The 16,011-nt window shown below is 35.0% G+C and overlaps 1 protein-coding gene across 7 annotated transcripts in view; it reads left to right on the top strand.

The window, feature by feature from the left end:
• The window catches only part of MAGI2 (membrane associated guanylate kinase, WW and PDZ domain containing 2), a 1,221,159-nt gene that overhangs the window by 1,063,250 nt on the left and 141,898 nt on the right, over nucleotides 1-16,011 (top strand). For 5 of the 7 annotated variants that reach the window (XM_036231069.1, XM_036231072.1, XM_036231074.1 and 2 more), the window contains 2 exons: nucleotides 840-1,029; nucleotides 9,327-9,368. In XM_036231069.1, the coding sequence (XP_036086962.1) occupies nucleotides 840-1,029; nucleotides 9,327-9,368 (232 nt within the window). The remainder of the gene's footprint in view (nucleotides 1-839; nucleotides 1,030-9,326; nucleotides 9,369-16,011) is intronic. The other 2 variants (XM_036231070.1, XM_036231071.1) reach the window with 2 other exon arrangements.

The following is a 16,011-nucleotide window of genomic DNA, read 5'->3' as shown; positions in this document are numbered from 1 at the left end:
CATTCAGCCTTTCTCCTGAGGACCATGCTGACCCAATGCAGAATTTTAGGCAAGACAGAAATTTAATCTAATTTTTACACAAAGCGGGTTCATTCAAAGCAGAAGAGTAGAAGGTGAGTTTAAATGAAGAATCGGTTGATCGTTGAATGATGAAGTTGGTGGTGCCAAGAGGTGATCTCATTGAACCTGGTTTTCTCCTTGATAAATGAAGCTCTGGTGAAGATCAAAGAAGATAATGCATGTGAAAGGGCGTGGTGTATTGGCAAGTGTCCTATAGATCTTTAATATGGTGGTAGTGACAGCAGCAGCAGTATTACCCGTAAACTGTAAGGGAAGTGATTATAAGGAAAGGAAACTGTAAGTAGGTTTTTGGGATAGACCTGGGTGTCAAATGAACACATGCAGACTACTTTATCTTCTGTTTCAGTAAAAATGGGGTAATGTATTAGAACAATATTAGAAAAAAATAATACCATATATTTCTAAGCATTTACACATAAATTATCTTGACATACATGTTATCTTTATTTTATATGAAAAAAAAGTCAAACTCAGATTAAGTGATTTGCTGAAGATGGCCAGCTACAGGCGACAGGGTTATATAAGTTTGCATTCAAAATTCAGGCACCACTTGTATTTATAACAGTCTGTTACTTTATTACATAGATATAGAATCTTTTTTCTCTCAAGGCCCTTATGCCAGGTTTTAAAATGTTTCATGGAAGAAAAGTCCATAGGACAAGAAAGTCTCACTTAAAGGTGAGGGTTGTGGTATGTGACAAAAGAAATAGCAAGAAAGAATTTGTCAGTTATTTTCTCCGTTCTCTTTCCCTTTCCAGATAATGGACCGATGGGAGAACCAAGGCAGTCCTCAGACGAGTCTATCTGCTCCGGCCATACCGCAGAACCTGCCCTTCCCGCCTGCCCTTCACAGGGGTTCCTTTCCTGACTCAACAGAGGCCTTTGACCCAAGGAAGCCTGACCCATATGAGCTCTACGAGAAATCTAGAGCCATTTATGAAAGTAGGCGTAAGTGAAAGCCACATAAGACAAGAGTACATTAATAATAACTGAAGCCCTGCCAGGAGTTATACTAAGACTGATATGATCTGGTGTGAATTTATATTCTGAGGTTTAAAAGTATCTCAAAAATAAAGCCAGCTGATCTAAACTTTTCTTAAAAAAAAAAAAAATCTGTCAACTCTTTAAAAAGCTTACAGCTTTTGGTTTTAAATTTTATCTCCTACTTTTTTTTCCCCTAAGCCCCTAAGGAAAAATCAGGAATGTATTTGGGAGGGAGGAGGGGGTGAAGGAGGTTGCTAGTTTGTCTGTCACCAAATAATAAGAAGAAATGTTTGAGATTTTTATGTTTAATCTGATTTTGAGTTAGAAACTTAGATTTTTTTTTTTTTTTTTTTTTTTTTTTTTTTTAGAGCCTTGAATGCAGGCACTGAAGAATTTAGGGCCATGAGTAAATGTTAGCCAAGTCCTTCCAAATCACAATTGTGAAAGTAATGGTTCCGAAACGAGCAAGGGGCCAGGTGCCCATCATTTGTACCTGAAACTTCTGCTTCTCATTTAATGCAATAGGGCCCATTTGAAAGTTCAGTCATAAAATAAAATAAAATATCGTGTATGTACTTGTCATCCTATTTGAAGATCCTCTAAAATTATTTCATTGCACTTTATGAATATTAGAAAATAAAAGTTTTTAATATTGCATATACATTCATTGTGCCTCTTTCCACCATCTAATAGGCCATCTCTTCCCAATGTTAGAGGACAAGGATCTGAATGGCATGAATGTATAATCTATGAAAGAAAGGCACAGTATAATAAGAACCTGAGTAAGTGGATCAGGAAGCTAGCCTAGTGAGAATGATTTGGTCCCCAATGCTCCAGTTTCTGGTCTGCTGATTTTCTTTGATTTGGTGTTCCACCAGTGTCTTCTTCCCAACTTTATCATTTGAAGCATGAATAGCGAGTTTTAAATTGTGTGTGATCTCAGAGGATCTCAAATCTGCTTACTCTTTGATGAGCTCAGGGGCTGAGAATTATGTACGCAGCTGGTAAGGGGAAAGGTAGACATAATACCTTTTCCCCATCCTCAACAACTTTTTGTAGAAGTAATTTCAGCTGATAAAATAGTTAGGACAGCAGGCCATTGAGAAATCATTTTCATCGAAATAAACCTCCCTTTCCCCTCTTTTTTGTAAATAATCGGCTGTGTTAGGGCTACTGTATTACATTCCTCCTCTTATGGATAAACAACTGAAATGTCTTTAAAGGATTGCATAGTTATAATGCCTTTGCTGTGATAGAGTACAAATAAAGTAGTCTTTTTAGCTATATAATATAAGGTATGAATTCAGGATGTTAATGCTCATTAAACTGAAAAAAATGAAAAGATTTTAGCATAGCTCTTAATACTTTTTATGCTTCAATAATCATTGAATACTCTCAACACTGTGGGGAGATACCAAAAATGAGTAATATAACCTGCTCTTGGAAATTTAACTGGGAAATAAGAATAAGTGTAAAGAAATGCAGATCAAGATAGAGCAGTAGTTCTAACATGGAAGGTGGAAATGCATTGCGAGATTAAAATATCATCCCACGCCTTCGGTTTGCTTAGTTTTTTTGGTTACATTTAGGGAGCATCAAGAGATGCTTCTTCCTGTTTTTGTCCCTACATTAGTAGTCATTTGCTTCCATCCTTTTGAAGTGTCCCAATCGATGCAAGGCTTTATTATTCGGGACAAAGACAACATTGTTATGTTATTTATTCTGCCTTCTCTTTATGGTATCTGATATTATTGTGCCTCAGTTTCAGAGCAGGAATTATGCATGACCTTCTTTCAACCCTGAAAGAATTCTGATTTCTTTTTCCAGCCGCTGCAATGCTGTTCTGCTCATTGCCTTTCCGCTGCTCACCTGCAACAAACCAAGCAAACCAATCCTCCTTAACTTCCCCTAACTTTCTTTTTCAGTCTTCCTCTGGGAGCATTTTATCCCTTTTGGTTCCTGAGCCACACTAACAACAAACATCCTGACTCCCCAACCCAGCCCGCTCTGCCCCCATCAGTGCCCTGAATGTGTCACTGTTGCCACCACTCTAATCGTGCACCCCCTCCTTTTGTTTTCATCAGCGCTCTCTAATGTTCTCAGGTCACAGTAATGTTTTCAGGGTCACGATTCTTAGGAAGCCAAAAGAGGGCAAGCTCATTTTCTTTCCCATCCTTTTCTATCATGTTATTTCATAACACTAGATGGAGTGTGAATGAAATACAAAAATCATGTCAAGGTAAGAAAGCTCTACCCTGAAGATTAAGAAAACCAAAAAAGCATCGTGCCACTTTCTCTGGTCTCTGGCTGGCTGATCAGTTTGCTCTACTTATGAACATGCAAGTATCTTGACAGAACAAAACAGCCCTTTGCCTTCAATACATTTCTGGTTTCCAAGTATAAAAAGTTCCATTCCCTCATTTAAAATTTCAGAAATACACACACACACACACAAAAGAACAAAAAATGTTTTTTTAATGAATGCAAGAAAGCTCAGACTATTTCTCATCATCTTTAAATACATGTTTTGTTTGTCTGTTTGTTTTTTTAATGATCATGACATGTACGCATCCAAACGAAAGACCCATATTCAAAATTTTGACTGTGAACCAGTCCTCTTCTAGCTGCCTTTTTATCACATGCTTATATTTTGGGGTTTGGTTCGATTCATTTTTGTGTCCCTGAACTCCTTTTCTGAGAAAAAAAAATCAGTGGGACAAGGGAAAGAATGGAAGGAAATCCTAACCAAAGCTTTCTACACCAAGCCCTTTGACATTTTCCCTGGCCTGCAGTGATCTCACAGCATCCTCCTTTACAACTAGGTCTAAAGCTAAAGGGTTTTTTTTTTTTATTCATATTCAAAACTGGGTTGCAGTAACCAAATAAAAGGATGTACCACCACCCACAAGCGTCTGCTCTACAGAGCTACAGAATGTTTGTTATATCACGGCTGTCTAGAAGCATTTGGATTCAAGTCACCAGTCCCCTGCAAATGATGAAAATTTATCAAATGATGTAAATGCTGCTGTGCTTCATTTGGCTCATAATTAGATTATACCAGCATTTTTAATGTGCAGGCACAGGACATATTAACAAAGATGTATTCCTGGAAAAAAAAAATATATAGTGATTTTAAACCAACTAAGACAACCATAGGGTTGTTGGAGCCAGGTGAAACAGAATATGATAGGTCCATGCTTATAGAGGATAGCTAGGAATACCTCCTGTCTCCACGAGATCTTATGATGAGGTGGAACTAAAGAAAGAGAAGGACGATTCTTCCACCCACAGGCAGAGCCACGCTCTAATTTCAGAGCATCAGGCAGAGTGCCCAGAGATGGCACCTCTAGGCTCCACATCAATCAACAAAAATGAATGAAACACTCAATATGTGTCTAGAACTCTGCTGAGCGCTCCACAAGAGAAAAACTACAAGAAAGAATCTCTGCTCTCGCGAAGCTCACAGTGAACCTGGGGAAACATAGGAAAATGATTCCTGAGAAACTGCATTACACAACACAGCAAATAACATCAATATTTTAACACAAAAAAATTAAGCAGTAAACATAGACCACAGTTTCAAATAATTAGACAACTAGACTAATAGTTTCTAGTTCCATGTGCAAAACTGATGTTTTTAACCCAGAGAATGTCTTGTGTTAACTATCTTTTAATTATCAAAAAATCTCATTAGTTCTTATTAGAGAACTCTGTAAAAAAACCCTTTTTCTGATTAACTTAATTTCATATAAGCTGAAGCTTATATACATAAAAGAAGAACTATGCCCCCCCAAAAAAAATCCCAAAAGAAGTTTTAACCAATGGGATTTCTGGGTTTTCATGTTAACTACTTAAGCATTTACCCTCTGTCATGACTAGAAATTCTCACAAAAAAAGCCAAAATCTCCTCACCCCCTTTTCCACTCAAGACTTTTAGATAAACATAACCTTTCTCTTCGTATAATAGCCTCTGTTAATGATTGACTTCTTGCTGTCCTTATTACTTGCATTTTTTAAAATTGAAAGCAAAGGGAAATATGATTACTTTTTCTCTCAGAAAGGAAGTTCAGGGACACAAAAATAAATAGAACCAACCCTATTTTTTTAAAATTGAAAGCAAAGGAAAATAAGCCATGCTAATTTTTACTTCTACGTCCTCTGGCCTTTTCTCGCATATCTCATGAAAGAAGGATTTTAATTCTCTTTGCAATCAGAAGAGGAAGGGCTTGAATTTTCTCAGTTTGTATGCTAACATTCTGAGTATTATACTATGTACACCATTTCTAACCTTGAAAAACAGCCTATTTTTAAAGGCCCTCACTGCTTTTCTCCCTCCCATCTCTTCCTGCCATTCTTTCTCTTTATGTGAATACATCATTGCTTCAACCACATATTTGTAATATGATAAGAAACATATTATAATGGCCTACTTTACCCATGAGACTACCCAAAGTGACTACACTTGACAGTTTGCCTAGAATGGCCCTGTTCTGTGGCATCCTGGCATAATTCTTAATAGCTCACCCTTCACTCTCTTTGCTATCCTCATTTGAATGACAAATTATATGGCTTCCCATTACCATATCATCTATTACAGAAATAGACATCATTACTGTCCAAGAAAAGCAGATATCTAAATGTACAGGCCATAAATAAAATTTTTAATACTTACTCAGATAATTTCTTTCAAATTAATTTATTTGGCAGACCTAATTTTTGCTTATACCTGTTTTGTCCCTAAGCTGAAATTAAGACTTATATGGTGGATTGTCTTGGTAGACATTTCTCAGTGTACTGTCTCCATACCCAGAAAATTATACACATGTACAAATCTAGAACATGGAAAACTAAGTAAAAAAAAAAAAAAAATAGGGATCTAGGCTTTATGCATTGGAAGTACTATGCCATGAAGTTCTCATTCTTATCACAGAGAATAAGTCAGATTTAATAAATGTCTTCCTGACCCTAGGAAAAATTATAGTTACTTAATTATGGACAGATGGCTCCACTTTTTATTTCCAAGCAAGGCAACTCAAAGTGCTTCCCCCCAAAAATGAGCATGCTTTACTTTAGAACCTTACAAATGAAGTTTTGATCATGCTAATGAAGTCGATTTAGGAATGAGGCCCTGTCCTGTTGCTTCAGTTTTCTTTAAGCCAGACTTATTCTACAGGTGTGTCATATCATTCTAGCACAGAGGGCCGTTTCTTGGGCATACTCCCCATCGCAGCCTCAGAAGCTGGAGCAGACAAGCAAATGAAAACAGAAAGAGACAGAGAAGAACAATTCTTGTCTCTGAATCTCTTCCCTCACATTTCTGTACCTTGGCATGAACCCCAGTTGAATTATGACTGAAGTTGTCCAAATTTTTTTCTCTTTACATTGAACCTTGATTATTATAAATAAATAAGTTATGAGGTACAACATGCCCATGCTCCTCTGCAGTAAGGTATCATTCAGATGTAAGATCATAAAAATGTCAGAGATCTGTATGGTGTAATGTGCCTTATAGTATAACCTCTTTAGAATAAAAATTCCTCTGGAATGTCTTCAAAAGGAGCTCACACAATCAATTTTTCTTTCCAGAATTTAGGAAGCATTACCCTATAATAAGCAATGAGTACCGCACCAAAGGTAGAATTCAAAAGTAACCACAGGCCATTAAAGAGGATAATGGAGGAGCAAACTATTTTTTAGAACTATACTTAACATGAAATTATAATTTATAGCCGGCCAAAAATGAACAATTGTGTTTTCCACGTCTATGGCTTTGATCCTGCTCTTTTGTTGTTCATTGCTTATTGTGAAATTCTTTTCTTGTTCAATATTACAATGCACATATAATTCATAGCTAATCGCAAATGGGTGATTGTGTTTCTAAACTACTGGTTTTTCTGCTGCTCTTTCCTTGTTATTAGTGAGCAGGGTTGTAGTTTGCTTTGTCTCCCATACTAACAGCAGAATCACTTGGAAAGATGGGGTAGTATAAAAATACTACACACCATAGCACAGCACTAGAAACCAAATGGAAACTGGTGGTGAGAGCCACGTCACACAAGGTAGAGGCACAAGATGTATAATGCTCAGAACCAGATCTCCAATTCCTATGCAAGTGCTTCTGCATGAGCCTACCTGTCTCCAGTTTCCTCTGCCTTTGTGATAATGCTCGGAATGGCCACACTGTAAATATCCAGAGGTTTAAGAAAGCCTTTGATAAATGTATGGATGCTGTAGCTGCAGGCAGCTATGAAGTGATTCTGAAAGGCCACCGGGACTTCCTAGGGATGCGTGTGAACGCTGCTAGATCAAGCCCTGGCCTTATCTGCTCAGACATGCTGATGTCCAATGGCCATCGAGTGCCACCCACAAATGTCCTCTGAGAAATGATCTTATTTTAGTAAAATATAAAAATAAGAGTATATGTAAATGCTAAGACACTTTTACCAGTGACTTTAGCCTGAGAATCAGAAAAGACTAGAAAAACTTTAATAACATAATCATTTAAAATGTCCTCAACTGTACTATGAAGGTTAATTTCCTGTGCCTTTTGCCCATGAGTAAATCGTTATTGCTATCTTTAGTATGATTTATGCTTTGGTTTGATAGTGAAAAAGTTTTGCTTTTCAGCTGGAGTTTCTAATATATCATGTTATGTGTCACTTTACAGTTATAATATATTGATAAAGAAGATCAGTAAATCCAGTTAAGCTGTCTTTGCCAAATTTAATATGTAGGTTTTAATTTGGAAATCTAACTTCAAAAATAGTATTTTGGGGTAGCTTTATAAATAAGTATGATAATATTTATATTTCTAACAGGTTCCCTTTAATAGAGAAAGTTACTATGCTATGAGCTAAGTAATAGATAGTAAAATAAAAATTAAGTTGGGGACACATTTTTCTCATGTATTTTAGAAATTAGATTCAATCCACTAACTTATAAATTTATTTAATTCAGTAGTTTAAAACTTAATTACTCCTGGAATCAGACAGGGGAGAATTGGGGTAGGGGTGGGGGTAAGGGTGGGAGAGAGGTGAGAAGTAAACTCTTAAATTAGTACTTGATTGAAAGTTATTTGGTATGTCAAAGCATTTTGTTGGTAGCATAAGTTGACAATGTAACCCAAAGTACTTTCATGAATAAATATGAGACCATCAGGGCTGCGGTAAACTGAGTGTAATTGCTGGATGACAAGTAGGTCCTAGTGAAATTATGATAATATAAAATGCCAGTTTTACAACTAATAGAAGTGTTTAGAGGTAGCAGTCCTCCAAACCTGATATAACTTTCTCTTTCTGATGAAAGGATATTTCTCAACTCATAATCCTAGGCAGTCACATTAACATGGAGGCTGTTTTAAAAAATAACACTTCTACTAGAAAACTAATTTGCCTTTACTGTGAAAACACAGATTGCCTGGCAGGGATGATCATCCTGCCTGCGATGAGTGAGACTAGCTGTGCAGGGTACAGCCGGCAACACATGTCAGACACAGAAGGCCTGCAATCTTACACCTCAACATCGCCCTCAGGAGGCTTCTATTTTCATTTTCATTGTTGAATAGTGTAGAACTTTTTATTTGAAACAAATAAAGCTCAATTAGAAAGTAATTATAATTTGGTCTTATTTTAATTCTTTAAATTTAATGATAAAATACCCATTTTTTCAGAATGCTTCATGTTCACAAATTTTTATGTTATATGTAGCATAGATTACATCACAATTCTCATAAAAGTTTTCTACTGTGAAAATAAACCAATTTAACTCAACTACTTATACATAACTTTATCTAAAGCAAATATCAAAATATTTGGACTGGTATACTTAAATCAACATAACTATTGATTGAATTTTCCACTTTTCATTACAATGTTTGATGACAGATATTATAGCATGATTTTAAAAGGCCTGTGTTTACTGTGTGTATATTTTGGGTTCTGGGTTGACTTGAATTTCAAATAAGCATTCTAATAATGAGAATCAATAGTTAATATTTAAAAATGGTCATCTTTTTTCCATTTTGATCTAAAGGAATTCAGATTGTTCTACTTTACATGCATGTGAAATATATTTACAGACATGTTCATATACATAAAATAGTAAATCTGTCTGCTAACTTCCGTAGATTTTAGAGAAAAAAAAAATCACCAAACATGAGCACAAATTGGAGGTGAGTTATAATAGCAACAAAAAGAAAGTAAAGATGAATTTTAAAATGCCATAAATGAATTTCAACTTTAATTCCCCATTTTCCCATCCAGAACAAGTGCCACCAAGGACCAGTTTTCGAATGGATTCCTCTGGCAAGTATTCTTCAGTATTCACAGTCCTCTGAATGATGTCTTCCATTTTGTGTAACAAAGCATTCTTCTGAGTATTATCAGTTTATTAGCATGTAATCATTGTGCTAATTTTATTCACTCACATAAGCATGTATTTAAGATAGAAAGCAAGTCGCATCAAGGCAGGCCTAAATGGCTGCCAAGGAAACAAATAAAAGACAGAAGAAAACATTTATTAATTTTAATAAATTTATTAATTTTAAATTTTTAAATTAAATTAATTTTAACAATTAATATTTATTATTTCTTCATAAAATGCTTTAGTAAAAGACTAGATTAAAAACTAGTTGACAAAGTCACTGGACTAGCTAGATTCATTCTGTCCAATACAGTAGCTTCTAGCCACATGTGGCTTCTGGGCACTTGAGATGTAGCTACTCTGAATTTGGATGTGCTATAAGATGTATTTAATATCCACACAAAACTTCACAGACAGTATCCCCACCCCCACCCCCCAAAAAATGCACAGAAATGTATATCTCGGTAATTATTTTTAGTAATGCTTAAATAATATTTTAAATATGTTAGATTAAAAATATATTATTAAACTTGATTGTACCTGTTTATTTGTGCTTTTGAAAATGTGACTACTATAAAATTTTAAATTACTTACGTAGCTTACATTTTGTTCATATTGGACAGACCTAGACTAGATATATATAAATAAGCTAGAGTATCTCAAGAGATTTGCAATTTAGACATTTCCAAAGAACTTATTAGAAATTTTGCTAATATAGAATGAAATTATTTTCATATCAGTTAAACGCTATATCAATTTAATTTTTTTAAATTATGCCAATTATAAAATGCTATGTTTTAATAGTTTTTTAAGTTAGAGTAGAATATTATAATTTCAAGTTTGAGAACTATTAGTAATAATCAATTAATTTACTTAAAAGGAAAATAATTTTTTTGACCTAATCATTCTTGAAAATACTTAACACTTGTGGTTTAGGCTAAAATATTTAATGTTATTAAAGAAATGAAAGAGGAAAAGGAAGATTCAGATTTTTTACTCTTAGAAAGTGCTTAAAACAGCTGATTAGACCACTGGATTGAAAGCCAGAACACTGAAACAATTGCAGAAAAGAGCGTTTCATAATAATAGTATTATTTCAAGTCCATACGCTCACAGCACACATCTCTAGAGTGTTTCCATGATGACAGCTCATTATCCATCTCAGCATGTTCTAACATCCCTTGGAGAATATGTATGCTTAAGATCATTTCATTCTGTAAGTTTCCATGTCATTTTTTGGATATGTAGGAAATATGGAAGATATTGCTTAGCATTTTATCCTCAAATAATGTCTAAAGTATTTGTTTATAGTGATCTAAAATTTTATAAAGCATGATTATTCTTATATCCTGACTTTAAAATACTTATAATTTTAAATAATATTTTATGCCTAGAGGGAAAATGAGACTGAGTAATTACAGTTGCAAAATGAAAGCAGGAATTAATTTGAAATTCTAAATCTATCTTACTGGCAACAGTAAGCACATTTCTTGAAAATTTCGCCTTCTGAAAGTATTTTATTTAAAAACAAAAGAAAAAAAAGAACCACCTGATAGCTTAGATTACCTTGATATATGTGCAAAATACTATTTTTAGTTTTCAAAAATTTTACATTACTTAGAAGAGAACGTTACAATATAGTTTGAATTTTTTATACTACTGTGCAATCCAGAGTTTCATGAAAAGCACCAATCCAAATATTTTGTTAAATGTACACACAAGTTATCAAAATATTCTGGAAAGTCATTACTGCATCCAAAATAAATAGATCTCCCAAGCTACTTCTCACATTTAATTTGCCTTAGGTACAGAGGCAAAATTAATAGTAAGAAGTCCTAAATAATGTAATTATGAAGCCAAGTGATAATTCAATGGTATAATAATGATGTGGTTTATCGGGTCTACTAGATTGGTATCTTAAAACAATTCAAGAAATATTAATTTAGCAACTCCTACAGAGTGTGCATAATGGAATACTATAGACAAAGATAATTATGCCATCATAAAGAAAGAAAGTTAGCAAGAAACAATGACTCTATAGCCAGGACCTTTGAATGAACAACTTCACCCAAAGACAAGAGCCAGGGTAAGAAGTATCAAGAAAACCAGGAGTAGAAATCCCATTCAAAAGGAGACCTTTCCTTATTTAGAAACAAAAGAAATCAGGAGTCATAAGTACCCATCAACAGTATCAAATGAGGCACCGAAACCAACCGGAATGAGGAAAAAGAAAATGGCCATTTGATTTGGTCATTAGGATGTCATTAATGATCTTAGAGGAACGATTCATTAATGCCAAGAGTGCAGAAACCCGGCTGGGAGGAGTAAATCAGATGAGAGAGTGAAGATAAGGCAAGAAAGCTCCACTAAGGACAACTCTTCCAAGAAAGAAATGGAGGAGTAAGTGAAGGGGAAATCTGAGTTTATTTGAAAGCTGGGAGAAAGAACCAAATCAAGTGGGAGATGGCTTCTACTATGGCTAAAACGAGTCTGGCCACATTCACATTACCAAAGGCATAAAGGAAAAAAATAAAAAGAAGGGGAACATGTGATAGCTACTTATCTGGTAATGTTAGATTCTAGCAATAGAAACTATTTAATTCCTTATTCCTTCCTCATACTATTTTTCCTAGATCTTTTTACAAAGAACAGCCAAAAAAATTAATGCTCTTTCCAGCAGGAAAAAGTGAATGAATTCATTCTCTGTGCCAAACTGATAATAAGCCCGTGGTACTTATGTTTTAATTAAAACATGAAAGGGGATTCAAGTATCAAAATTTAATTGACATGTTTACAACAGCATCCCATGCGCCAAATTAATCCATAAAAATGCTGTTTCTTACGTTTTCAAAGTTTGAATCATTCATAAAATTAATCGGTCTGCTCAGTTACCCATTTTTTCCCCCTAAAACTGTGTCTAAGATATATCTTAAAATCTAGACCAAGTATACATATAATGTGAACCTTTCTTCTATCTTAGTGTGAAATTAGAATCAGCTTTGAAATTCTGTTTTTCTTTGTTATGAGGGAGGTTGTCCTGATAACCTGGATCTGTCCATGATTTGCTACTTTTGAACCTGTTAAAGTTTTCAGTATTAATGGGAGTCCAGGATAAATCAGGACTTGTAAATTCCATTCTGGTAGTTTGCCACAGTGATCATGTAAAATCCCATCTTGGATAAGTATCTTAAGGTGCTTTATTTAATAATGCCTGAGGATCCTGGGACCCAGCTTCTAAGGAAGAAACAATACTGCCCATGACTGGCCATTGAATACTAATGTCCAAAATGTGTTCTGTCTCCCCTTAGTCCATTTCTTCTTTTTCTTGAGTTGCAACAAGAAAAACTTGAGATTAATCCTGACAGTTCTGAAAAGAGGGCTAAGGCAAAAGGTAAAAAAGGTTACAGAAAGAGAATAAACAAGAAAGCAGAAGATAGAAAAAGAATGTTGGTGGGAGTATGGTTGAGTGACATCTAAAGTGATGCCCCACTATGTGTCCACCAGACCCCTTCATCTAACAACCTTACAGATGTATAGTTTGCAAACCAATGGGAGAGAGGGGTAGTGATAGTTATATTCTCTCACAATGGGGTGAAGAGTTGGCCTGTTCACTTTAAGTTCTTGAATTAACAGAAGACATAAAACATGACGCGATCATTTTAATGTGTCATTGGGCCAGAAGAGCAGCTAAAGGAATGTATCAGAAACATAATTTTTTAAGAAAGCTATGAAGCAAGAAAAAAAAAGAATAATGTCTCCCAGTTTTGTGCATATAATTGTAGTTATTTTCTAAAGCCAGACTCAAAGGGTGGGGGAGTGGATAAACCAAGGAAAAATTATCTTTCTAAAAGCTCTTATTTTCCCTAAAAAAAAAAAAATTACTACCACCTTGAGGCACAATCTATCATTTAAACTTTTTTTCCAGTTGACTATTTCTCTAAAGTTTCCATTCCTTGCAGTCTCTGTGTTTAAAATTAACCAAGAAAAAAAATAAATCATGTCTGCTGGCACACTTTTCTAATGGGTGTCTCTTTGCCTCTCTTTACTTACTCATGTACCATGAAGCTGGCCACCTTCTGCCTAGAAAATTGCAAGGCAAAGATGGCTGGTTGGTACATATTACTCTATATTTGAAATGAGAATGATCAGAGCAAGAGTCAGGAGATAATAATGTCACCAAAATGCACACCAAAAAAATAGGGGCAAGAAGATGAATGCCCCTCTCAAATCTGTTCTTCAGAGTTAAATAAAATTAACTAGTTAAAATCTATATTTTCCTACTAAAAAAATTAAAAATGTTCTGAGTCATCCATTTAGGAAAAGCTTTCCAGTTCCTCCAGGAATCACAGCATTCTCTGACACAAGAAAATCCCCTTGTACTTTGGTATACCTCAAATTTCATTATGGGGATTGCCATAATTTCAGCATTTGCTTGGGGGAAGTCTTACTTACTAAATAAAATAGATCACTCCTCTTAGAGTTCTTCATGCAGTATGGATTGGTGCTAAAGCCACTGGAGGAACAATTTCCTGTTTACCATATTCCAGTGATGCAAAATGAAAATATTTGAGATAGAAATTGCTATTTAAGCATATGCTAGCTCTATTAAGTTTCAAAGTATGTCATGCTCATTTTTATTTTTTATATGTATATGGTCTAGATTCCTCTAAGCTTAAAGTAACCTAGAGGGGAGATCACTGTAAACAGTCATATCACAACCAACTTTAAGAGGTCTGAACAGTGATCGGACACTATCTGTCATCCTCCCATCTCCTCTGGCTTTTCTGCCTCCCTTGGGAGAAATGCAGGTACCTGTTATGATTTTGCAGGACTGCTCCATCTGCCTTCACAGTCCCAAAAGCTTAGCACACATCCCAACATGTGATTTCATATATAACATAGACCCCAAAATAAACTTAGTTCAAAAGTCAATTGTGAATTGTGGAGTGTAGGACAAAGTTTTTATCTTCCTTTTAACACAGAACTCTAATTAGCTATTAATAGTAATTGATTTCTTCTAAGTTCTATCTTTAAAATATGAATGATTATACAATTTATAAAGAATGACTAATGGATGTGACGATCCAATTTGTTAGCCTTTTTTGAGTTTTGTATTAGTCACTGAATGGAAAAGACTTTGATGATAGGTGTCTCTTGTCATAAAAGGGCACGAAAGGTCATTGAGTCTTGAGCAACACATATGTATATACATATGTACCTGATTGTGTACCTGATTCAATTTTTTTGTTGTTGTTGAGAGCACTAGACAGAAAATAAACTTATACCTACATTTCAGGAGCGAATGACTTGCCTTTTGTATATCACTGAGAATACGCAGTCCAGGTTGGAGGGCACAAAGGCAAGTCCAGTACCATTGTGCTTGGTTTATTGTGTCACATCAGCCCCACTTACTGTAGAGCCTGGAAAAGATTCACCAAGCCATCATTCATTGAGTCTGTCTCTCAACTATGACTACTGGTACATATCCAAGTGTTGTAGACATAGCTTCCTGTCCCAGAAGACTCTGAGATTCCATCCCAAATTCAAAACCATCTTGGTTAAGCAAGGAGAACTTAACTTAATATTTTCTTCTATCAATTCTAATATCTCCTTTAAACTACTAAGGCCCAGATCACTAAATATTTCTTAAGCAAACAATGGCATTAATAAGCATTCCCCTAGTGTTGCTGATCGTCCACTAATGTCCCACCAGTGGCCATAAAAGTACACACAGCTCAGTCATGATTGAAGCTTTTCCCCCTGAGGAAGGTTCAAAGGACCAGGGGCAGCAGATGGGCATAAATCATATTCTCTTTAAACAATCAAAATATTTCTTACAGTTTTGACTTATTTATTGTACAGTTGAAAAAAAATGACATTCAGGAGAGTTTCCCAGCTTATTTTAAGTATGTTTCTATTTTTTCAGCTAATTGTAGAAAAGTATTCCTCTTCTAGTTTATTTTGAATAAGGTAGTGAAGTCAATAGTCAATCTACTAGTGACTTCCATATTTTAAAATGTTTGGGAGTTAAGAGTTCACTTAAACCTAGGCAAATTTTTACTCCTAAAAACCTTAAAGCAGTTAGAAAATTGAAAACAAACCTCAATACAGAAAAGTTTGAATTCTATGCTTTTTAATTGTAAAAGAAACAACTTTCATTAGGCGTAAGTTTATATGCCCTTCTACTCCCACACATATACTAAACGAGATGCAAGTCATAAACAGGAATTAGGACATTACTAGGCAGTACTTTGCCAGGTAGTTTTGGGATGTTGCCATCTGTTCTCTCATACTTCTAAAACAATCGTTCTCATCAGACTGAACGTCTTCAAAGTGACCGCCAGTCTTTCTGGGGATAATCTGAATACTCTCAGGAAAATAAATAATTATAGAGGCATCAGGGTTTTTTTTTTCACCCAGAAAATGTGTGTGCTCTTTCTGCCTATGGTCATTCCCTCAGCTGGTCACAGTTAATTCAGAAACGACCTAATTTTGAAATACCTACTTTTTGTTACCATATTTTTTTTATTCTTTATGCTTCCTACCAACTCTAACAGCACTCTCATTAATCACATTCAGAAAATT

Source organism: Rousettus aegyptiacus, unplaced genomic scaffold (genome assembly GCF_014176215.1).
Source record: "Rousettus aegyptiacus isolate mRouAeg1 unplaced genomic scaffold, mRouAeg1.p scaffold_m13_p_13, whole genome shotgun sequence".
Lineage (NCBI taxonomy): Eukaryota > Metazoa > Chordata > Mammalia > Chiroptera > Pteropodidae > Rousettus > Rousettus aegyptiacus.
This window is presented reverse-complemented; position numbering and strand designations above follow the sequence as displayed.